This window comes from Corvus cornix, chromosome 2 (genome assembly GCF_000738735.6).
Source record: "Corvus cornix cornix isolate S_Up_H32 chromosome 2, ASM73873v5, whole genome shotgun sequence".
Classification (NCBI taxonomy): domain Eukaryota; kingdom Metazoa; phylum Chordata; class Aves; order Passeriformes; family Corvidae; genus Corvus; species Corvus cornix.
In genome coordinates, this window is record NC_046333.1 from 150043096 (window position 1) to 150067327 (window position 24232).

The 24232-nt window shown below is 42.8% G+C and overlaps 1 protein-coding gene across 6 annotated transcripts in view; it reads right to left on the bottom strand.

Annotated features, from left to right (window-relative positions):
* Nucleotides 1-4534: 4534 nt before the first annotated feature.
* TRAPPC9 (trafficking protein particle complex subunit 9) overlaps nt 4535-24232 on the bottom strand; it is a 462128-nt gene continuing 442430 nt past the window's right edge. For all 6 annotated transcript variants that reach the window (XM_039548554.1, XM_039548555.1, XM_039548551.1 and 3 more), the window contains 2 exons: nt 14704-14927; nt 4535-7649 (listed from right to left, as the gene is read on the bottom strand). In XM_039548554.1, the coding sequence (XP_039404488.1) occupies nt 7470-7649; nt 14704-14927 (404 nt within the window). In that variant the 3' untranslated portion in view covers nt 4535-7469. The remainder of the gene's footprint in view (nt 7650-14703; nt 14928-24232) is intronic.

The following is a 24232-nucleotide window of genomic DNA, read 5'->3' on the forward strand; positions in this document are numbered from 1 at the left end:
CTGCCTGGTCTGTGATCAGTGCCCAGCATCACTGCTCTTTGCATTGCCACCAAAACAACCAGCCAATGTCCCCAGCACGACGAGCAGAGGCAAAGTGACCCCAGTGATAGTGATGGGTGGCACATTTCCATTAGTGTCCTGCATGTGCAAACAGATAGAGCATCACCCAGCTGCCAAAGCACTGCTGCCTTATCTACAGTGCAGCCAGGGGTGCAGGGAACAGAGAGAGGGAAAATATGACCATGCTCGTTCGGGAACAGCCTCTCAGCCAAGGGTCTCATCAGAGCAGGTTTGCACAAAGCTGACAGGAAGCAGGTCTCCCTCTTCCCCCGGACATTTCACATGGGTGGTCCCCAGGAGAGCTGTATTTCCCCATCATGTGGCTCCTTGCTGACATGCTGCCTGGTAACCTGCTCACCCAGAAGGTCACCATGCACCTGGCCCATGGTGGGTGTAGTGGAAAGGAAAAGTACTGGGAATGAGCCACAGTCCTCGTGTTTGTACCATAGCAGCTGAAGAGTCCAGGTACAAACCTGAATCCCACACTACTGCATCCTGGAGGGGGAGGGAAAGGGGTTTGCTCTGTGTGTTCTCGAAAGAAATGAGTCTCCTGTGTTCAGAGTTGGTGTTCAGAGGTATCTCCCTGGGTCCTTTGAAACTTTTAAACCTATTTGCTCACTTCATCCATGTTTGATGGGACAGGACACAGCGATTTATAGGACAAGGGGAAATGGCTTTAAACTGAAAGAAAATAGGTTTAGATTAGTCATTAGGAAAAAATTCTTTATTGTGAGGGTGCTGAGGCCCTGGCACAGGTTGCCCAGAGAAGCTGTGGCTGCCCCATCTCTGGAAGTGTTCAAGGCCACGTTGGATGGAGCTCTGAGCAACCTGGTCTAGTGAAAGGTGTCTCTGCCCATGGCAAGGGGGTTGGAATGAGACCCTTAAGGTTCCTTCCAACCCAGATCATTCTGTAGTTCTGATTTATCTCATATGAATGCACTGGTCTGGTTAGTGCATGTCTCCATCTCAACTCATCACTATGGCCTCACTTTACAGCCACTGGCAAAACCCAGGCATTTCAGATTGGAAATTTTCCTGATGCAGGGTGGGTGTTTCCTTATAGAGCCCCTTGTCCTGTGGATTTTTTGGGAAGCACAGATTATGTGGCTCCTGTTCATACCCAGTGTTTTTAAATAAAGAGGTTTGTGTTAACAACACCACTGATCCCTCCTATTGTTTTTCTCAACAGAGCTTGTGTGACCCCAAGCCCCCAGCAAGGACAAGCTTTAGAGGATGTGATTTTATATTGAAACCAACAGCAGCAACATTTGGAGAGTACACAAAAAGGAAAATCTGGTAGATTTACCCAATATTTGTGTTGAAAATAATATCCCAAAGCATTTGCACCTATTTTGTCTTATTTTTGTGCTAAATTAAATGCACATTATCCACCTATCACCACGTGCAAGTGGCTTACATTGATACACAATTCAAATACTACAGACCTGGGCCAGGTCCCTGCAGTGCCCTCCTCAAGAGACTTGTAAAGACACAGCCCAGGCCAGGACTTCAGCCACGAGTGGAAAGACAGGAGCACCTTCTTTCTCTTCCACTTATAAAGAGAGTCTTGTGAGACTCAGCTCTGCATGGAAGTGAGAGATGGGATGGGATGGGATGGGATGGGATGGGCAGGCTTTATGCCTTCCTCCAGGTTTATGGAGGATGCCATGGTAGGGAAGGACAATTCTTAGCTGGTCTGCCTTGTGTTGGGGCTCGGCAATGGTGGCATCTTCTCTGGTGACATCTTCCATGTAAGCAAATGCCCAGAGCTGGCTGTAGGGTTCATTTGAATAAATTAAATTCTCCTGTCGAAGTCTTACTTCATCACTCTTCTGTTCTTCTCTTTGCTTAATTAACATTCACATTCTGTTCTTGTGCTCTCTCCAGGGACCTGCAGACACCCTGGCTGGCAAGGTGACATCCTGCTGGGGTGACATCCTTCTGCATCCCTGGAGTCCATACCCCCAAAACACACAAATCACATTTGCAGCAGAGGGGAGCACATCCAAATACTGTATGTGTTCCATAAATCCTTACAATTCTCAGGAGCCTGTGGCCTTTCTCAAGCCAGAGGTGAGGAAAAGAACAATCATTATTAAACTGGTGAATTGAGAGTTGGGGGGGGAGAGAGGGGGGCAGGTGTTGGTGGGGTTTTTTTTGTTTGTTTTGGGTTTTTTTAGGAACAAAAAAAAGGACAAAAGGGGCAAAAGTTCCCTGTTTCACGGTTCCTAAGGTCACACTTCATACTAAGGTTCCATTTAGAAAGAGCACATAATTTCTTGATACACGTTGAGGTGACTGATGAATCATGTACTGTGTATTGCTATTGAACTGCTGGTCTCCAGAGCTGTGATTTAACCATCCATAATACCTGCAGCTGCTGTGGACATGGCCATCGATAATGCTGGAACACAAAGTGTTTGTGTGCATAACGTGCTTACCACATCTAACATTTATGAATGCTCTATAAACAATTTATAAATGAAATCTTAATATACAGCGTAACCTATTTTTAATGCTGTGGCAGTTACACAACCCATTTCACCTTGATTCATCCCAGTTAACTTTGGGCACCTCATGGAGGTGTCTCTGTAGCCCTGTAGCATTTCCCTCTGCATTTTTTTCCCTCCCTTCCTCCCAATGCTCATTTATCCCTGTTCTGCCCCAAAAGTTCTGGTCTGGGATGCTGCAACCTCACAGGCTTCTGTATGATGATGCAGCTTCACATCAGCAACTCGCTCACATGTGCACACACTAAAGGAAAACACTCCTCTGCCTTTTCTTTCCCTTTTTCAACCCAAACCCACTGCATGGGTTCAGCCTCCTGTGGCCACACGAAGAAGTGAATCAGGCAAAGGAATGGGGAGGGAATGGCATCTCTGCTCTGGATCTGAGCTGCTGGGAAAGGAGGTGGAAGGCAGATGCCTGAATTAGACCATGGCGTCACTTCAGCCACCAGCCTGGACCAGTTTGTAAGAACATGGGCAGACTTTGGAGAGCAGAAGGGCCCTGTTTCTGACACAGATTAGTGATGACATCCTCATAGTCATTAACAAGATGCTCATTGTTAAACTGTTTCAATAGTTGGCCTGATTTCTCTCTGGCAGCGTCTACTTTGTTTTTTTCAAGCTGAATCCAGGCTGAAGAGGGGTTGAAGTCGCCCTTCTCCAGCCATGGCATCAGAGAATGCTGGGCCATAACAAATTCTTCTCTGCAGAGGATCCACTGCTCCCTCATCTCAGAAATGGTGCTGTGCTGCCTCTTTGTGAACGTATGCCCTCCCTTATGCTAAGTGATTTCTGAGCAGCTCCTGAGGAGTTTTCCTGTGGCTGTGGAGATGAGGAGGCTGGGAGGATGTGCAGGCACCAGCCCTTGGGAGAGAAACACTTGGAAGCGCAACTGCAAGCAGGAGGTGGCTGAGCACTGCTTTGCCTGGTGCACAGCAACTGGGCACAGCACTGGGGACAATGTGGGCAAGCCTGTGCATCTGATTTACACCCCCAAGGTGCATTGCTGTGGTTGGTATAGATACACACTGAGCACATCTTGGCCTGGAAGGATCTTCTGCACTCCCAGACTTGGACAGACACAGTGCCAGATTTTGGTGAGATGCCTTCTTGTACCAGGGTTCCAGGGAGTGGTGATGACCCACGCAACACAATGGCAAGTGGGCCTCCATGCCAAGTTTTCAGGTTCAGATGAAGATTGCACATCTGGGTCCACGTTTAGCAACTTTCCCAGGGAAATGTGTGACTGAATTAGCTTTCACAAGAGGGACTATTAATGTGTTTCTATTGATGTGTTTAACATTAAGCACATGCTTGGATATCTTGCTGAATCAGGAACAGTAAGCAAGCAATGTATGTTAAATGACATGTCACCTACACACAAAGTCCCATTGGTGTTATGGAACTGATGCATCATGAATACAGTGGCCTAAAGTATCCTTCCAACAAGAAACATCAGATTGCAACAAAACAGACAAAATCCTGTTCAACTGAAATAGCTCAAGATGCTTTAAAGAGAGGATATATGAGAGTCAAACTCCAGTTTAGCAGATGAAATTGGGTTTGAAGCAATTTTTTCCCCAACATGAACAAAGTGTTAGGGGAGCTCTAACAGAGATGCAAAGGAAGGAAAAAAAGAAAGGGACAAGTTGATCCTTTCTGCAGGGACCAAACAAAGAAAAGCAGAAAAGGGCAGTGAGTGGAAGAGTCAGTGGGAAGGATGAGGTGAGAAAGAGCAAGATGAGAAGCTAAGAGCTAAAAAGATGCTGAACAACCCAAGAATACTGACCTAACCCCAGAAGGAAACAGCTAGGAAGTGAAAGCTTGAGTGAAGCTGAAATTTCAGTTCCAGGGTCAAACACATGCTTTCAGAGACACAATACAGCATCAAGAGATATGCATTATTCTCAGCAAAAACACACAAGAACACAATCAAAAACTACAGACAGAAGAGACTGGCAGACATGTAAATAACAAGACACAAGTATTTATTCAGTTAAAGTTACATAACTTATGCTTCTCCAGTGAATTCATATATGGGACCAACATCTGCTCTCAGCAATGGCCATTTAAATTAGGAATAATTCATTGCAACCACTGGTTCATATCAGATTTAAAATGAACAGTTCAGCTCATCATGTTCAAAATAATTGCTGGGTGTTTCAGAGAAAGAAAAAGAAGTTTTCAGTACCAGAAGTAGATAAGACAAGTATCATCCTTCTTTCAAGCACTGCAAGGACCAATTCTGACAGCAACCCGAGTGATTTTAAGCACCTTTCCCTCAACCCTTCTCCAAATTACACTAACACTTAAATATCTTCCTTCTGGACAAGTCAAAAATGATCCCCAGAAGGAAGAACTTCTTGTGTTTCATCTCTCTCACCAAGACAAGTAGAAGTGTGAGAAAATTGGGGAAGATATCATAAATGCCAAAAGCAACTAAGCATCAAAGTTGACAAGGGACAGAATAGTCTACTATATAATGAACAGATAGACCTTTAAGGGTCAGCTCACACGTAAGAACTTATATTTATGTGCACATATGGCAGATTTATAATGGCATGTTGTATACCTAGAAAATATGCAGCTTGCTTTTGTTATAATAAAACCTGTTCCTGTTCCAACAGCTTCAGTGGGCTGTGGATCGGGATCCTTTATGTGTAAAAGGCACAGGAATGTTGCGTCCCAGGACAGGTTTCACAGAACAAGACCCTCTCTTCTCAGAGAACATTGTCAAAACTTAGTTAGAGAATAATCCCTTAGCCAGGTAAGTTGAAGCATCCTGACTGCAACAGCAGCTACTTCACAACATTTTTATTTCAAATGCAATAGGTCCTTATGAAGCCTTAGCTGTATTCCTAGAATCTGCAGATTATCTTCTGGCAAAGCTAAATGAAACCCAATTTGGAATTTGCTGCAAGAGTGTTGTGCAACATAGTACAGACACACATGTCAAAATCAAGCTTTTATGGAGAAGATGAACTGGTTTAGCTCCTGCTGTCCTTGGATCTTATTTTTCCATGTATTGCCTATCCAGTGACAGAGAATTCAGCCTCACGACACAATCTGGTCAGCAAAGCTCCACCAACACAGAAAAACAGGCCCAGCTCAGCTCTTGGACCCTCTTTCCATGGGTGTCTCTGGCCCAGAGCCACTGTGCCAGTTTAAGGAACAGTTTTGTTACTGGACATGACTGGCACCTGACAGAGCAGTAAATCATTGCAAATAAATCTTCAGCAGGGCTCAGATTTTCATCAGGTCAAGACTGAAAACTTCCACTTTCAAGGCTGAGTACAGAGCCACAGCTCAAGCACAAACACTGATAACACTGCCACAATACAGGTTTTTAGAGATAACACCCTGCATACACTGGAAATACAGCTACCATGCTACAGCTGTAGTTCCCTCAGGTGAGGAATATATTTAGGATGAACAGTCATTTGCAAGCATGCAATGAATGGAGTTTTGAGCACTGCCATCCCTATGGAAAACACCAGTCACATCTAAAAGTACCCCTGGGAGTGGTGCAGAGAGCCAGGACTGAGCAGGAAGGACCAGGCCAGGCATTCAGTGGGGGCCCACGTTTGGATGAATGCTAAAGAAACAAAGAATCTGCAAAGAGGTTGTGCATGTAGATTTAAATCATCTAGAGCTAACTGGAGTGTCCCTGCCACATCTTGGTGTATCCACCCCCAAAAGCAAACTACCACCAAATTTAACTATGTATTTAAGAAAAGACTGAGATAGGTTTTAAACATATGGTCCATGAAATAATGTATTAATCATACAGCTAAGACAGCTCCCTGCTTTACATGGGGTAAAACCATGTCTCACTATACAAAAACATTATTCTGAAAAACGAGCTAAATTATCAGTACATTCAACAACTACTTTTACACTCAGGAATTCCATGGCCTTAACTGCCTAATAATTAAACTTTAAAAAACCCCCAAACTTGGAAGTAAACAAAAAAGGAAAAAACAGACACATTCAAAAAGCAGTATATTAGAATGAAAAATCTGAGGAGAAGAGTTTGCAAAAACTGATGAAAAGTTATATTAATGATCATCTGATTAATTCTGGTAGATCTTCAGGTGTCTGCAAAAGTTTCAAGTGACTGTGACTGTGTAAAACAGATCTGTGAAAGCCCAAATTCACAGGCAAGCCTTAGGCAGCCCAAAAATTGGCTTATTTATTCTTTCAAGGACAAAACTCTTTTGCTCTTCCTCACCCTCTCTCCATTCTAGTTCATAGATCTGCCAAACTAAAGGCAGTGACTTTACCAGGAAAAAGAGGCACTGGGCTCAGGGGAGGCAGAGAATAACTGGAGGCATATTTGCAATTCTTACTTTCAGTAACACACTAAAAAGCACCACTACTGCCATTTACTACCAAAGACACCAAATTCTTGGCAAGCAAATGAACAAGAACAAGCAGCGAACAAATCTAACAGAGATCTATACCCCAAGGGAACATGCCATGGGTCCAGCATAAACCAGGAGGAATTTCATACAGATGCACAAATCTTATTGAAAAATGATCAAACAGGATTATTCAAATTGGATTTAAGACCTTCAAACACATGGTAAAATTCAGCCCTCAAGACCCTTTCAAACCACTGATATCAATGGAGTATACTGAAGTATAATGCATGTATTAGTAGTTACAAAGGCTTTCTGGAAACAGAGGAAAACTTCAGCATAGTTATAATCTCTCTCTCGCTCCCTCTGAAATTAGCCAAAGCAGCTGTCCAAATGACTATCAGCCAATTCAGAAAGTGTTCAGCTGTTCCTCCAAAGTAGAGACTGTGGCCTGGGGGTGGACAGAAACAAGCTGGGGTCAAGCAGAGGATGTGCCAAGCACTGCTGTGTGCTGTGGTTAATCAAGTAGCACACGCTGCATTTACAGCTTAGTTGGGGCCACAGGCTCCGTAGCACGGATGTGGACACTTGGAAGGCAGAGCCAGGACAGAGGCAGCTCCCTGCTGCAGTTATCTTCATGGAATTTGATATTCAGGTAGAAATCACCTGTGTAGAGGAAGAGAAGTGCTCCAAAGTACACAGAGTCTTTGGCTGGCTTTACCTGGCGAAGAGAACATAAAAATCAGTATAAATAAACCATCAACAAAGCAAATTAATTGCAGTTTGCAATTCATTATCTCCTTCAAATGGTCTCAGAGTACTGTAGATTCACATCTTAATAATGCTTTCATACAAAAAGGAGTAAAGATCTCATCCCTATTCTAGTTAAACTGTTACATTAAAAAATAAATCCTGTTATTCACTCATGCAGTTAATCTACGGCGCAGCTCAAAACAGAATATGAACCTTTAGGAGTCACTGATTCCAAAACAGAATTTGTTTGAGGTAGAGATCACCCCAAATCTCTCCTTAGACTGCTTTTACCAACATCTCTATTGAAGTTCTAAATCATGTCCCTGAATTCATGTTAAATACATGGTTAAACACCATTTAACAGCTTAACAATAACTAAATTCATTCTCACTTATTACTGAGACACAATCTGACTGCAAATTCTAATCAGGAACTTTAATATTCACTATCATTGAAATAATGAAGTTTAGCAAGAAACTTCCCAGAATCAGTAGCCATCCTGATTTTACTTGTCCAAATTAAATGCAGAGTTCACACTGTTTCTACATTTATGTATCTTCCTTCATCCCAAATCCATCTACAATCCATATCTTCACAACAAATAATATATCTCAGTCCATCATTTCAGCAAGACACTTCAGTAATTCCAACTTTAACACTCCCACCACTGTTCAGCATGTGATAATGTTTGAATTAGTATCTGCTTCCACAAGATGTTAAATCCAGTTTCAGGATGCCTAGAATTGAGATGAAGTTACAGCAAATGCAAAATACAAATCAACACAAAGCCATTCCATTGGACAGAATTTTCCCAAAAATTGTGAAAAGGCAAATTCATCCCAGCAGCAAAGTCCCAGTAAAGGCTGAGGCTCTGACACAGGTGATCAGGACTGTTCCTCACTACAAAAAATTTCATCATAAGGTAAACTGGGACATGAACAATGGTGCCCATGGACATCCTTTGCTGAAGGACAAACTTGCCACTGCATGGGAAGTCCAGAACAGGGATGATGGGAAGGCCATAGCAGGGAAGAGGAAAATGATCAGCAGAAGATTTCAGGGGAACTCAAGAATATTCCATAGCGCTGAATACTTCCAGCCACCACCTTCCATGAGGCAGGTTCTCTGTAGGTTTCAGAAGGGAATGAGCTGTTTGTCTCCATTTTCTCCTATTCTAGGGGTTTTTTGGATTTTCACTGCTGGGTTCTTTAGCCAGTAGATGTGCATCCTGTATAGCCTGGGGTATCAGGCTGCTTTGTTGAACCTCCCTAAACTGGAAAAAAGTCCAGAGAGGGGCCATGAATCACTAAAGGTACTGGAGCAGCTTTTCTGTGAATACAGGCTGAGAAAGTTGGGGTTGTTCAGCCTGGAGAAGAGAAGGTTGAGTGGAGACCTCACAGCGTCTTCCAGCATCTGAAGGGGCTACAGGGAAGCTGGAAAAGACTCTCCATCAGGATCTGTAGTGATAAGACAGAGAGTACAGGGATCGAATTGAAAGAGGGGATATTTACGTTAGATATATGGAAAAAATTCTTTATTGTGAGGGTGCTGAGGCCCTGGCACAGGTTGCCCAGAGAAGCTGTGGCTGCCTCATCCCTAGAAGTGTTCAAGGCCAGGTTGGACAGGGCTTGGAGCAACCTGGGCTAGTGGAAGGTGTCCCTGCCCATGGCAGGGGGGTTGGAATGAGATGAGGTTTAAGGTCCCTTCCAAATCAAACCATTCCATGCTTCTGTGACTCTAAATTGCAGCTCCCGCACAAGGGCCTGGCTGTTCACAAGCAGCCACATCCTCAGAGCTGGAGAGCCCAGGCTTTCTTTGGTTTTGGTGCTGAGCACTTTTGCTGACTACAGCAAACTGGTATCAGCATCGTGTCATCCACGTGAATGATCAGAGCAGCCACAGCTGTTCCCCTGACCCCATCCTTGGCATCTCCCATCCGTGCTGGGTACAAGTTCTTGCCCTCTGGCACTGCGTCTGGACACGCACAAAAACATCAAGCCATGTCCCCTCTTGCTTCCTTCCCCTTCTCCCAGGGCTGCCTGCCTTATTTCTGCCTCACTGGACTTGCATCCAGAGGAGGGCAGAGGCAGGCAGTTATGTCAGCAGTGGGTGCAGGCAAACAGCAAACGAAGCCTCCTCAGGACCCTTAGATTTTCCAAGCTCCTGGTCTATCTTTCCTGATCTCACTGTACCATGAAGGAATGTCTGTCACAGCACAGCTCAGAGCCCTTGGCAAGCAGGAAGGTGGCTTCGGGCTCAGCAGCATCAGCACCAGACATCACATTCATGGTTTGGCCTCTACCCACATCTGTTGTATCACCATCACTGTATCAACACTTGTGGTTTGTAGAAGAAACAGGGAAGCAAAAGGAGCTTGAGACCTTCACTCTGCTGAGGTGCAGGTGCCTCTGCAGGAATTACAAGAAGTTTCCTTCAAAATAGGAACCAGCTTTGCAAAGTAAGGCTGCCTCTCCAGTGGGGCTGCCTACAAACATTCCCAAAAGACATTCAGCAGCAGCAGTCAGGCCAGTAGAGGGTCACATCCAGCCCAGCTGCTACACCAGGCACAGGACTAATTTTGAGGTTAAACCACCTAATTTTAGGTGTCTCTCTGCACACGAGGTATTCAAGCTCCTACTACAAAAGGAAGATATCTAGTCAGTGTAGACAGTGGAGCAAACACAGAATGGTCTCCCTAGGCAGCCTGCAGAGCCAGAACAGAGTTGCCCAAACACAGGTAACGGGATGGCCTAAGGCACTGAGATGCCTGCACAGGACTGGGAAGATACCTAGGATGTCTTACAGGATTTCTGGCAGCATCTGGAGGCTGGTAGGATACCCACAGCACCTGTATGATGGCAAACATCCACTTTTAGGCAACTGAATCTCAGCCCTGGTATTTATAAGCCAGGTTCTACCTGCTGCAGACCACATCTCCATTGACTCATGGGAGCTTAGTGGGCCACCACCCCTGGTAACACCTCCTAATTCAGGTGTTTCAGCCTGGAACTGAAGCCACCCAAATATCTGTAAAGTGGATGTTCACATCTAAGCCAGCTGTTCAACACAAGGATTCACCTGATCAAATGCAGAATGAGGCAAAATGTTCCCTAAACTGCATAAGCTCTGATGACTTTCTCAGCCAGTCAGAGTGGCTTGTTCAGGTGGCCACCACTGTAGCTGGCAGGACACACCATCCCACTGACTGCAGTGCATGACCCAGCTGAACTACAAAGAACATGACTTGTGCCTGACCCAGACCAAATTCGTGTTGTCCTTCAGCAGCACACAGCTCTGGTGGTGTCACTGCCCAGATATGTGCCTGTATGCATGTTGAATCATTCATCAGGACGCTGACATTCCTGAGTCAAGGCAGAGTTAAAACAGGTTTTACTAAAATTCCACCATTCATGGAAACCAAAGATTGGCAGCTTGTACCCCAGAAAATAATGATCGAAAATCAAGGAAGAAACAACCACATTACTCCTTTGTTCCACCAAGATAGAAGAAAAATTAAGTTTCTAGCTCCATCCTAATCCTTCCCTGATTTAGGCTACCATGTGGGACTGCGATTGCTTAGAACTAATTACTACTTATTTATACTGCTGTAGTACTTAGGGAGCTCAGTTGGAGATTAGGGCTGGTGCCAGCTACTGCTTGCTGCCCCAAAGAGTTTACAGTGTGAATAAAATGGTGCCAAGAAAAATAATTTGTTCCAGATGGGCCACAGAGGACCTGCCAGAAGTGAACAAATGTTCATCATTGCTTCTGAGCTGATTCAAAATGACCATCTACTAATGAATTTCTCCTCATCTCCCACTACCAGTCGCTTGAGATTGTGTGTGATAACACAGGCAGGAAAACATCCTGCTTGAGAGTAAGTAATGGCACAAGCAGGGACAACAAGGGAGGATGAATTGCTGGGAGTTACAGGAATCTCCATATAAGACAATATTTTTGGTTTCAGTTTTGGCAAAAAGCAACTCTGTCTGATCAGCTAATAAGTCAACAAAAAACATTGGTAAGAACTAAAAATTTTAATAATATGGTGAAAGATAAACTTTATGTTGTGAAGCGAGATAAAAAAAATAAATCAATGCACTGTATTTTAATGGGTAGGTTCCACCATATTAACTCATGTTTCAAAATCACACACTGAACAAAAAATGTCAAATATTTAAATCATAATGGAGAAAGTCACTTTTTCTGTCAAATATAGACAGAGAAAAGTAAGGTTAGCCAAATTAGAAGTCGTGCTTAAAAATACAGATTTTGTTTAATTTAAAATGCATGGAAATAGCTCAATATCCTTTAAAACTTTCCAGAAAAGACTTTGTTCTTTGAAACAGCATATCCCAGCAGACTTTGTGACACAAACCCAGGCTGCTGCATTGCACTGAGGTAAAAGCATAAAGAGGTGAACAAGCATCGTTACATTACTTCCAAGATAGATCTTCTAACTTGGACTTCAAGCCACAAAAAAGGAAAATGCAAAATTGTGTGACTTTTACCCTTTCAACAATTTATATTCACACTGCAAAGCAGCATGTGCATCCTGAAAATTCCTGTATATACCCCCTGTCTTCCAGACAGCAGCAGAAACTGCTTTGAGTCTGGAATCAAAAAAAACGGTGAATTTTTGAGCAGGAGACTTAATATGAAACTAACATTTAGGAAGGCAGAGGGATCTGTTGGGGTTTTTGGTACCAATAATGAAGTTTCTGCATGACAACAGAGTGAATTTTCAGGGTGTGAGAAGTATCTGCCCTTGTTGTAATACCTGATGATCTCACTCGTTCTTGACCATGCACCAGCGATACACCAAACCATACTTGATTCTCCATCCTTCCTCCCACCCAGCTCAGCCCTGCAATAAATCATGCCAGCACCTCTGTGCCAGTGTCAGTGTGAAGTCAGCCCAATTAACTTAAACTGCTGACCAATGTAGTTTTTGCTAAACTGGACAACTTTGCACAAAAACAAGTGCTTGCAATGTCTGTCCTGATGGGTCTGCTGGGGGAGAGGGGAGCATTTTCCCAAGCAGCTGGGAAAGGGCAGCACCACAAACCACCTCCATTAAACAAGAAAAATAATCAAGTGCTCACGACCTCATGTTAAAAAAATGATGGGGGCATTTTTAACAGCTTCCACACAGCAGCACTGAGTTGAAAACCAGCAGGGAATCTGGTCCAGTATCTCAACTTTCATTTATAAAAAAGAGAAACTCTCGTTCTCTTTCATCTCACCCAACCATGAGCTTCTTTGTTTTTTTAACCAGTGTCTGTCTGACTTTTGGCCAAACTCAGAGCATAAGCACAATTCTGAGCATGGCGGTTCTTCCCTGAAACATCAAATGCACAAAACAGGGCTTTCTCCTTGTCCCCCAAACAGGTGGCACTTTCTGAAATCTATTTTCTATTCCTAAATTAGTTATTATGAGGGAAGAAAGGGCCTCTGACAGACATGAAGGATTTTCTTCCATGATCAGGGCTCTATGCCCCAAGGAAACATGACCAAGCATTTTCCCCAGGAGCCTGTGTAGTATCAACCCTACACACTGTGAAATGTAACACTTCTTGTCTAAGAGTCGACATTTTCTTCATTTCACCTTTTTGTATGGAAAGGAGGACAAGCAGCAGAAAACAATTCTATTTTTAACTTCTTGGGGATTGTGTTTACAGGAGAAATGTCAAAATACTGAGCAGTGGGGCAAAAGCAGGGACCGTAATGTATGAGAAGGCTGCCTGGGCAGACACCAGAGATGTGACCTCCTGACTTTTTGCCCCATAGGAGACTCAATCAGAAGGTAAGAATACATCACACTGACATCTCCCTTTTCCCTCATTAGCCTGGAGGGTCAGGCCCTCTGGCAGCTGGGCATGCAAACACCACCACTCTGATTAAAAACTCCACTTTGTCAGAAACAGAGTCAAAGAAAGCCATCCCTGGATGATTTCTGTTGACATATTAAAATTATTCAGCTATAAGAATGCAGTTAGCCCCCATTAAAATTCAAGTTGATGGTATATTTCATGCTCATTAGCTTTTAGAAATATTTTCTTCTATGATGCGTAATTGAAAAATATGCATGGCAACTATCCCTGTGGTTAACCTTTAATTTCTTTCTAACTAAGGTTCACTTATATATTTAATTTTGACAGGTACATTTTGTTACCAACCTGAACAGCTGACCTAAACAAAGGTCCTAAGCACTATCCCAAACACTCACCCCCTTCTTCATGTTTATTTCATGAGTTACCAGAAATGCTGCTCATCCCACTCTGCAGCACTGCCTGCAAATTTTCATTCCAGGTATTTTGTTGTTGTATTTTTGGGAGGGAAGGATGTGGGAGAGAGCAGCATTATCTGTATTTTCAGTGTCTTGCCTTAAAAGCAAAAGGCTCCTAGACTTGAATTTTCTAGAGAAATTGAGAGAAAAATCATAATCTCAATTGTTTTAAAAAGGGGCTCTCTTTTTTTTTTTTTGTCTCATTTTAAGCATTTCTTTATGGTTTTATAACAGTATGCTAAGCATCCAGGAAATGAACCAGCTCATCAGACTGGCCATTAATGTTTAGCATTTTCTTTTTGCAGTCTGTTGCGTTTCCTCAGGACCTGACTAAAACTGATTTGCTGAGTTCCTTGGCTCAGCCTGTGGAATGTTTCTTATGGACTAAAGAAAAAAAGAAAATTTATTTAAAATTTGTTACTGCAGGCTGCACTGGTGACTCGAGGGACTGGCAATATGGTATTGAACATTCAATCTAGGGTTACCCGTTCACATTCAGTCAGATCTGGAGAGACCAGAAGTTGCTGCCTCTGATAACTTACTAGTGGTTTACATGGTAGGAAATTGCAGTTTTAAACCATTTCAGAGAGATCCTTTTAGATTAACCCAGCAGCACTGTTAGCAATAACTGCTTTTCAACAATTAATCTGCTTTAAAATACACAATGGAGTAATGAAGCCCCTTTTAAGTGCACATCACTCAAAATCCTGATACATGTGATAAAATAACTCACGGTGTCGATGTAGAAGGTGTTGGACCCCACAAAAGTGATGGCATCCTGCAGGTCGTAGTTGTGCACCCCATTCTGGTAATCCTGGTAGGGCATCATGGTCAGAGCAAAGGGCCCTACGCTGTGCTTGCTCCAGTTGGTCAACTTCACCTGCAAGGGGACAGGGTCCCCCACCTGGCAGGTCACCACGATGTCGCAGTCACAGACCTTGCCATCAACCAGGATGTCTGCAAGTCAAGGAAACAAGTCCTCATTAGGTTGGACACCTGCTTCAGAGACTTTGTTAATCTTGACAGGAGACTCAACAACATAAAAGTAACCCCAATGAAACCGAGAGTGTGGGACAGTTAATTCTGGGAAAGAAAACCCAATGCTGTGCTGTTGTGTAGGGCATCTACTTGAGAAAAAACAGCTCATGAAGGCCGGATATCTGCCCATCACTGTTGAAAGAGTTATTAAAAAAAAACCAGTTATGATCTATACACAGGCACCAGAAGATATTTTCTTAACCTCCTCCCTTGAAGGCCAAAGCCACAGACAATTTCTCATGGTTCTGCAAATCACCAGCATCAGGTGAAGGGAAACACAAACAGAAACCATCAGTACAAACAGCAGCTAGAGAGATCCAGGGCTGGAGGCACATGTTCATGTGCTACAGCCAGAATAAATCCTTCTGTAAGGAAGTGAGCTTTTGGAGCAGGACAGACACTGGCAGAATTTGCAATGTAATACATATATTAAAGTCCAGATTATAAGGAAAAAAGAGATTTTAAAACTATACCAGACTACACAAGCTTGTTCACTCTTTGCACTTTAAATCACTCTGGGATTTCTATTTTTAACTTTCTACTTTTCTTTCCCTTTCTGGGACAGCAGAAAATATAAAGCCTCTAAATTGGTTACTGCTGGGACAATGACAGCCAGAGTAATGTGTCCATTAACCTTGCCCATTTGCTTATACAGAACCAAAATGTTTCATTATCAACACGCTATGAAATTGCCAGTCCATTCCCTGCGCTCAAAGGGCTCCCAGTTGTGCAGTATTACTGTATTTTTCAGAGGGTTATCTCCAATGCACTATTAATACAGGAACATTTCTATTTCACTATGGGTTCATGTTCAGAGATAAGAGAAAGCCCTGGGCACATGTAAGAAAGCATCCTTTGTGTGAACACCTATCCCCACAATCTCATCTGCCCGTGAGGCACTTCCATCACTCCAGCTCCTCCTCGGTTTCTTGCCTTTTGACATACATCATATTATTCCTCTGCATTGGATTTACATTAGTAATAGCCCCTCTTCAAGGAAAGACACTATTTTTATGCTTCAGGAGTTTTCACAGAGAAAAAAAACTACACACAAAAAAAAAAAACAAAACCTACACCAAAGTGATTTTTTTAAGTTAGTTTTGTTTTGTTGCCTTAGACAAAAAGTACAAAATGATGCATGTTCTTGTGATGCCCTTTGGCCTGGCAAACTGAACAAGCCTCAAGGCAGTCACTGGAAAAAAAATAAACTAAAGCTATTGCCAAAGAAGAAACAAGTTCAGAAAGGAACATTTACTCCAGAGGTCAGGTCAGCAAAGCTGAGGTACCCAGATGAAAACCCCTCCTTGACCAAAGCTGCCCAAACACAATAACAAGTTCCAGACACAAGAGGCTTGGCAGAGAGAGCACAAAAACCCCTGCAGTGTTCAAGCTGAAGCTGTCCAAAGCCAGTGTTGGTGTCCCATCTGGAACAGCCCCTGTTCCAAAATTTCCTTTAATTTTTTTTTTTTTTTTTTTTTTGACAATTAGAACATGGTGAGGAATAACTGGAGTGCTGTATCCAGTTCTGGGCTCCTCAGTACAGGACAGACATGGACACACTGGAGAGACTCCAGTGCAGGGTCATGAAGAGGATCAAGTGGCTGGAGCACCTCTCCTGTGAGGACAGGATGTGAGAACAGAGACTGCTCAGCCTGGAGAAGACTCCAGGGGATCTCAGCAATGTTGATGAACACCTGGGGGGAGGGTGCAAAGAGGACAGAGCCAGGCTCTTTTCAGTGGTGCCCAGTGGCAGGATCAGAAGCAATGTGCACACACTGAAACACAGGAGCTTCCCTCTAAACATCAGGAAATACTTTTTTTACTGTGAAAGTGACCCAGTTCTGGCACGGGTTTCCCAGGGAGGTTGTGGAGTCTCCATCCTTGGAGATACTCAAAAGCCATCTGGACGTGGTCCATGGCAAGTGGCTTGAGGTGGCCCTGCTTGAACAGGGATAGGACCACATCATCTCCAGAGGTCCCTGCCCATCTCTGTGATTCTCTGAAAGGAAGTAATAATCACCAATGCATTTTAGAGGAGGGCTAGAAAACCTTTTTGGCATTGGATTTCTTCTGCAACAGCACACTCTAATGCTGTGGACCCTTCTGCCCAACATGATCAAATTGCTTCTTGCAGTATTGCCCTAAGATCATGAAGGTGAAGTAGTGGTTATAATGGCATCCCATTATCAGGGATTAACTGACTTGAGTTTCTCAAAACACAAAGAATGTGTGTCTGTGGATAACCTTTATGCTTCCCAGTCTCCTGACACAGAGCTGAAGTCCAGTTGCTTCCTACAAAAGCAATGCATTTATATAAATTCATTCCTTTATATCAGTTCATGTTTTCAAGCTTCTCCCTTCAAGGTAACTCCTTTCATTAACTAAAAAGAAAAAAAGCAAACCCACTTTTTTTCTGCTTTCTCCATCCAGTGGGTTTTACAGCTGCACAAAGGGTTAGATCCCCAGACCAGCACAAACCTTTGGAAATACTCCCCGAGCTTAGTGGATGAATCTATATTTTTAAGCTGCTCATCAGTTGCCTTTTAGCTTCAATGGTCTGCTGTCAGAATTGTAAATGAACCCTTTGCCCTCTACCTCTACCTTTGTATCTAATAATAGCTCAGAGAATTTCTTTCTAATATCTTCATGAGGAAATAGAAAATCCAAACAAAAGGGAAGCAATTAAGTCTGGCTCAACCAGATTAATTTTTTCTCACATTCCTAAAAAAAAATTTCAATCCATTTAGATTGATTGAAGAGTGTGTGTTTGTGTGCACACATGTTTGTGTACATATTGAGAGATAATTTCCTTCCTTCCCAGAACACACTTCCCTCCTGCAGTACCGGAGCCAAGGATCTCAATGAGATGTCAGATGAGAAAGCACACATGGCTGGCGTGCAAAATACTATGGAAAGGAGTGTTTAAAAACAGCCCCCTTTCATCAGAGAGAACAGCTTGGTTTGACAGGCAGCTTTACTCCCTTCCTGACACAGAAAACATCTCATGGACCATACGGATTTGCTTTAATATTTTCATCCATGAGCAGAGGAAAAGCCATGTGCACAGGGTCCCGTTTCTGCAGATTCAGCTCACTCACACAGATGGCATATAAAAGCTGAGACTGCTCACACCACTGCTGTGAGAGTGAATCATTATTGGCTTCAGAATACAGGAGCTCTGAATCAGAAGATGCAGTCACCAGCACAGAAATCAGTCGTGGCTGTATCTCCATCCTACAGAGATTCAGATACGAGAGAAACAGCACTTCAGAAAATTAGAAGGACCAAGTTTAATTCAAACTGCTTATATAAATTGTATTTTAAAAGTGGCAGCATGAAATCTGGATGACAGAAGGGAAAAAAAAAAAGGCATAAAGACCTAGAAATCTCCCAATCTCCTTCTAATTAAATCATTTTTGAAGTAATGCAATAAGCCAACAGAATGCTTTTCTCCCCACCCCTTTTCCTGTTCATTTACCTACAATGTCCACTACGGTGGCATCCTTGGGTGCCAAAATTTCCCTGCAATACCCAATAGCCATGAAAAAAGGACAGCTATTGTCTCTTCCAGTCACTCATGAACAGGCACAGGGCCGTTCTCTGGGACCCTCCCTAAGTGATTCTTGTATCAAGGGAGAAAATGTTATCCAACACATTTTGGAAGGTGGAGGATGAGGCCGCTACAACCACTGAGAAGGGTGATTGGAAAGCCTTGCTTTTTCATTGAGAGCCTTTGCCAAGTGTTTTAGGATTTCCATGAATTAATCTTTAAGATGGAAAAACTGCTTCATGGCCCAGCTGATGGGTGATGCTTATTGACACCACAGGAAGTCTGTGAGAGACCATTATGTGAAAATAATACATCAGTACTCTTATAATGTCTTTCTTTCAAGATCTCAGAACTCTCAAGAAAAGGGATTGAATGTTACTAACAGGAAGACAATGACTATTGCACAAGAAAAACATCATTTACCATCACCTCCCAGGTGCACTGCTGTCTACATCACCCAAAGGAGCCACTTGGAAATGAATACCAAAAATTAATAACATTTTGTGTTATTTACTCTGCTCATATTAACACATAATAAGTTGTTCTTGCCACTTTGTCAACTTTCTGTGCAAGAGCTCAAAACTCATAGGTCCCCCTGTATATCAAGAGTCCTGGGTCATGGCTAATTGCATTTTCACACCAAAGCCCCTCTTTGCCCCTGTCAAAGTTTAATTTTGGAAAGCTGCATACAAACACATTTAATCTCCACGGAAATGCATATTCCAGTAATGTTTTCTCTCCTCACTCATTTTTGAGCTGATTTTAAAAAACAGGCTGCAGACAAAGGCAGGGTGGTTCTGCTCATCTTTGGGGGGGGCGGGGGGGGGGGGAGTGGAATGGGTGGAGAAAGTTCCATTAAATATTTCCCTTTAAACTAGATATTGAATCCCCAGCTGATGCACATGCACTGGCCTCTGCCATTCTCTGCAGCTGTGAACTTGGACCGAGACTTTGAGCAAACACCTCACAGAGGAATGGCTTTGCACAAACAAGGTGGCCAGCAAAACTCAAGGCATGAGATGCCCAGATGAGCAAATACCTCTCACACACAAGGTAAAAGAGAGCTTTGAAACTAGAAAAGAAAGTTATGCCTAGCTTTACTGTAAGAGTTAGGGTCCTCTGTCAATCAACCATTGCTATGCTGCTAGATTTGTTAATTAAAAAATACTAATTTTACTCATCTTGGTCTGTGAACCAGGAGAGCCATGGCCTGGGGAGGGGAGAGGAGCAGTAGCATCACCGACATCTATGGATAATGTGCATCAGGTACTTCGCTGGAGGAAAGCCAAAGACCCAGAGCCCAAGCCAGAGATGAAGCTGCAATGAAGGTCTCACAGAATGATTCAGTTTTAATGTGTTCAAAAAATCTAAAGTGCAGATTAAAATGTTTGCCCAGGTCAGCTTTCCTTCTAATTACCCTAAAAGAGCACAGAAAGCACCAGCCACGGTGTCTGGAATAACTCTTTATACATGTTTATTTTTTTCCTTGTCCTTTTTTTGCAAGAGAGTTTGTTCAGGATTTTGCAAGGAACTTTACAATGAAAAGGGACTTCTTTTTGAAATCATTTATTCAGTAATAGGTTGAACAATTCTGTCCATTTCTGATCTTACATTTTATGCAGGTAGAAGAAGAGATCAGAAAGGAGGAAAAAACCTGTACTGCAGGCAAACTGTCTGTACAGAGCAAGCTGATCCTGCTCATCTCCAAACAAGCAGGTTTCCCATCCCTCCCCTCATGCTCTGTGTCAAGTTAGCAACAGATTTATCAGCCTGGTTTTTGGGGATGCTTAGAGGAGCAGGTGACATGTGGCATTCTGCTGAGAAAACAGGATCCTTGGATTTTCCTGTGTGTCTCCTCTAAAATATGAACCTAAACACTCTTTCCCCTCTTTTCACTTGTTCCCCTTAATGCAGACCAGTTTTCTTTCATTTTCCAAACTGTTCCTGCAAATTATTTGCACACAGAGAAGGAGATTTGGTTACATTCATTTGTCCATGATGATGTCCTGCAGTACTTTCAAAGCTGAATACATCCATACAAATAATATTTCTATGAATATAAAAACTGTGTTCCCTGTCACTTTCATCAGGAAAATGCTGAATGGTTATTTAACAACACAAGATCCTCCCAGCTACTTGCATTAAAACTTCTGTCTGTGATTTGGACCTGCTCTTCGCACCAAACCTGAGCATCTTAATTTGGAATAGCATCCTCATGTTCATTCATTGTTATACTGACACAATACTGAGGCAAATCCAGCCCCTGCTCAATTTCCCTGCAGTCAGTAGTACCAGAGCACAGAGGCATAAAGATGTTTGTGTTGTAACAGGTTCAAACTACACAGATATTTCACCTTGTCAATCATTGCTAGTCCTGTCCTAAAAACTGCCCTTATACTCAGAGCTGCTGCTCCAAACCCTCTGTGGACCTGAAGAGTTCAGCTCCTCTTTGGGTCAGGGCCCTTGGACAGTGATGAATGAAAAATACAGAAAAAGATATGAACAAGCTATTGCAGCTTCCTGCAAGTACCAACAACCCAGAGACCTTCAGCCAACCTAGGGGCATGAACCAGAAAACAGGGAAGTTGGCAGAGGATGGGATAACTGGACATGAATATAGGCTGGTGAAAGAGGCAATTGCTTTCACAGGACCTCTGAGCTGCCCGGTTCCTGGCAGACTTCCCATTCCCAAACATTTTAGAATTGAATTAAGGACACTTTATTTGCTCCAAAAGCAATTAAAAAGAAAAACACATTTAAAATATAGTTCTAGCAACAATAAGCAATTAGTCTTTGATAATTGTCCGTGTCTTCCTATTTAATCACTCTTTTGCAGTGCCCAGTATGCTGATGACAGATCCCGACTGGTCCCATTATCGCTCTTGCCAAATTGTTCCCAGCTTGTGTCTGTTCTTAACTATGTGATGGCAACAGGCTGAGGATGCTGCAGCATCCCCGTGGGACTTCCTTGCAAAAGGATTCCTCAACCTTGTCATTTGCCCTGAGCAAGATTTCTTCCTCCAAATCAGTACAATGTTTATGTCCAATTTTAATCTCCAAGACAGGTGATCAGCATTCAGTTTTAGCACTACTTGATCTTGGCTATGAACATCTAAATGTGGTACAACCTTCTTCCATTAACTCAAAAAAATAGGGTCACACCGGCTGAGGAGGGAGGCAGGAACATGACTCGTTCTCCAGGGTTTGACTGCCTCCAGCTTCTACTTGGGATCTTAAAATCTGAATGCACATTAACCACAGATTTATTTCAGAAATGTGTCAGTTCAGTTTAACCTCCCTAGTTTTGGTGGGAGTTATTTTACTTCACACATGCCTTTTATGACAGACATTTCTCCTTCCCTAAGAAATTGCTGGCACATGGATGGCACCTGCTTGTCTCATCTCTCCTCTGGCAGCCAAGATAACCTGTGATTTGGTGCTTTGCCCAATGTGCTATCAAGTGAAAATCCCTTCAGAGTTTGTATTGCTTGTGTCCAGTCCTAACCTAAATGCACAAAGGCAGATCCCTAAAATTTTAAGATGCTCAAAACTCTGTTTTCCAGTAAGCTTGAGCTCCTTTTGACTTACTTTAAAATATACCATGACATGGCCCCAGCTTGCTTAAATGGTCTCATTTACGAATGTGGGCCAACCCTTTTTTATCTGTTCATCACAAGCAGGTTTGACAAAATTTCTTTTTATTATCTGCTACACAGCCAGGAGGTCAGGCTGGCATATGGTGTGCGTCTTGTGTTCAAAATTTCACAAGCCTGGGATCTGCATGTTATTTCAGGTTATTGAAAACTTTACTTCTATAGCTTGTCTGTGTCAGGACGACTTTCAGAGCATTCTTACCCTGCCCTGTGGGGGGGAAAAAAAAGGAGGGGGAAAAACGCCCTATATTACATTTAAAGATAACTAAAACATATTAGGATGTCTCATATAACACTGTTTTTTGTATACTGGCAGCTTTGTGCTGCAGGAACTGAACTGAATCATAGAATACCCTGAATAAGAAAGGAACCCATGAGGATCATTGAGTCCAACTTCTGGCTCTGCACAGGACAAAAATCACACCATGACTTGATTTAACCTACAGTTTACTGAAAACAAATCACCTTTTTCCTCACTGGTTGCATAATGAGACTTTAAATTTTCTCCTGTTTTTTCTGCCATTCTGCAGTGAGGGATGTGGGGCAAACCTCTCCCTCTGCAGAAGAGATTTTGAAAAGCCTCATGCCAACTTTGTCAGAGTTTCTGACTTGTGGCTGCAAAAGTTAATGGTAAAAAGGAGCCGATAGAACTTTGTGCTGTTTTGGGAGCATGTCTCAACCTCAAAGCAGGTTTAGTCTAGACACTAGATAGATTGTGCAGACCTCTAGGGAGTGTTACCTGCTCTAGAAATCAGTGATAAGGGTGATGATTGTAGCACATTTGCTGTGGAGATGGCAGTGAATTACAACTGCTCACAACAGAAGTAATGCCTACTAAACAGCAGAGACACAAAACTGAGCTCCTGAACTCAATTCTATGCATGCAAAGTCAAACATGTGGGTTCAGTCACACAGTTTACTTACCCAAACTCACAGAATATGGCAATATGGAAGTGGAATTTTTTTTTTTTTTTTTTTTTTTTTTTTTTTTTTTTTTAATTTTCCACCATTTCAATTGGAAACAGTATTTTCTGCATTACCCATTCAACAAGCACACAGTGGTGCCCTGGACTCTTACAGAGGTAATACCTAAAAGGGTGGGGGTTTTTTTGAGTTGCTAGTTAAACTAATCCTATGTATAGTATAATTGTCTTATTTGAGGCTTGTATGAAGAAATCTGTGAGATACTGTCTGAAGCAGAAAAAACTCAAATGCAGGTGAGAAGAGAGATGAGACAGCAGTATTTCCATGTCCAGATGTACAGAGACACTGGTGCAAGATGCTTTAAGTAAGCAAAAAAAAAAGTTATATTGATTATTTGAAGAAAAATTGTGGGTCTGTGACTCATTTTCCATGCTTGTCATAAAATAGAACCATGAAACACTGCATGAGCTGTCCAGGCCAAAAGAACTTTTGTGTCCTTGTAGATCAGCCAAAGCCTGGTACAAGATAATGGATAACCCCCTACTAACAGGCAGGTAGATGATTTACCACATTTCAGTGGCTGTGTAAATATGAGCAGTAGGACACTGAGCCTCACAGGCCTCCTTTAGCCCAGCCATGACTGAAATGCAATCAGCTGAGCTAAAGGAGAGATATCAAACAAGCCCAGGCACAAATGCTGCTCTCTGTGCAGGGCAGGGGTGACATGTGGTTACCAGACTACCTGTGCCCAGTGGCCACACATTGGGGGTGCTCAAAAGCAGGGATCCCCACTAAAATGAACATATTCTTCATGAAGTTTCTTTAAATTTCACTCACAGCTTATTTCAGTCTGATGACTCTTAATTGTTTCACTTGCCAATGGATTGAGTGAATTTTTTCCCATTTTCCCTATGTATGATTAGTCCACTTTGGGATTAAGACAGGAGACAATAATCCAGGCAGATGTGAGATGGAAACTGTCGAACCCTACTATTACTTCTTTATTCTGATTGCATCCTGCTTCTATATCATGACCTAGCTCAAAATCCAATCTGAATGCACGAAAGAACCACAGTAATAGCTACATGTAGATGGAA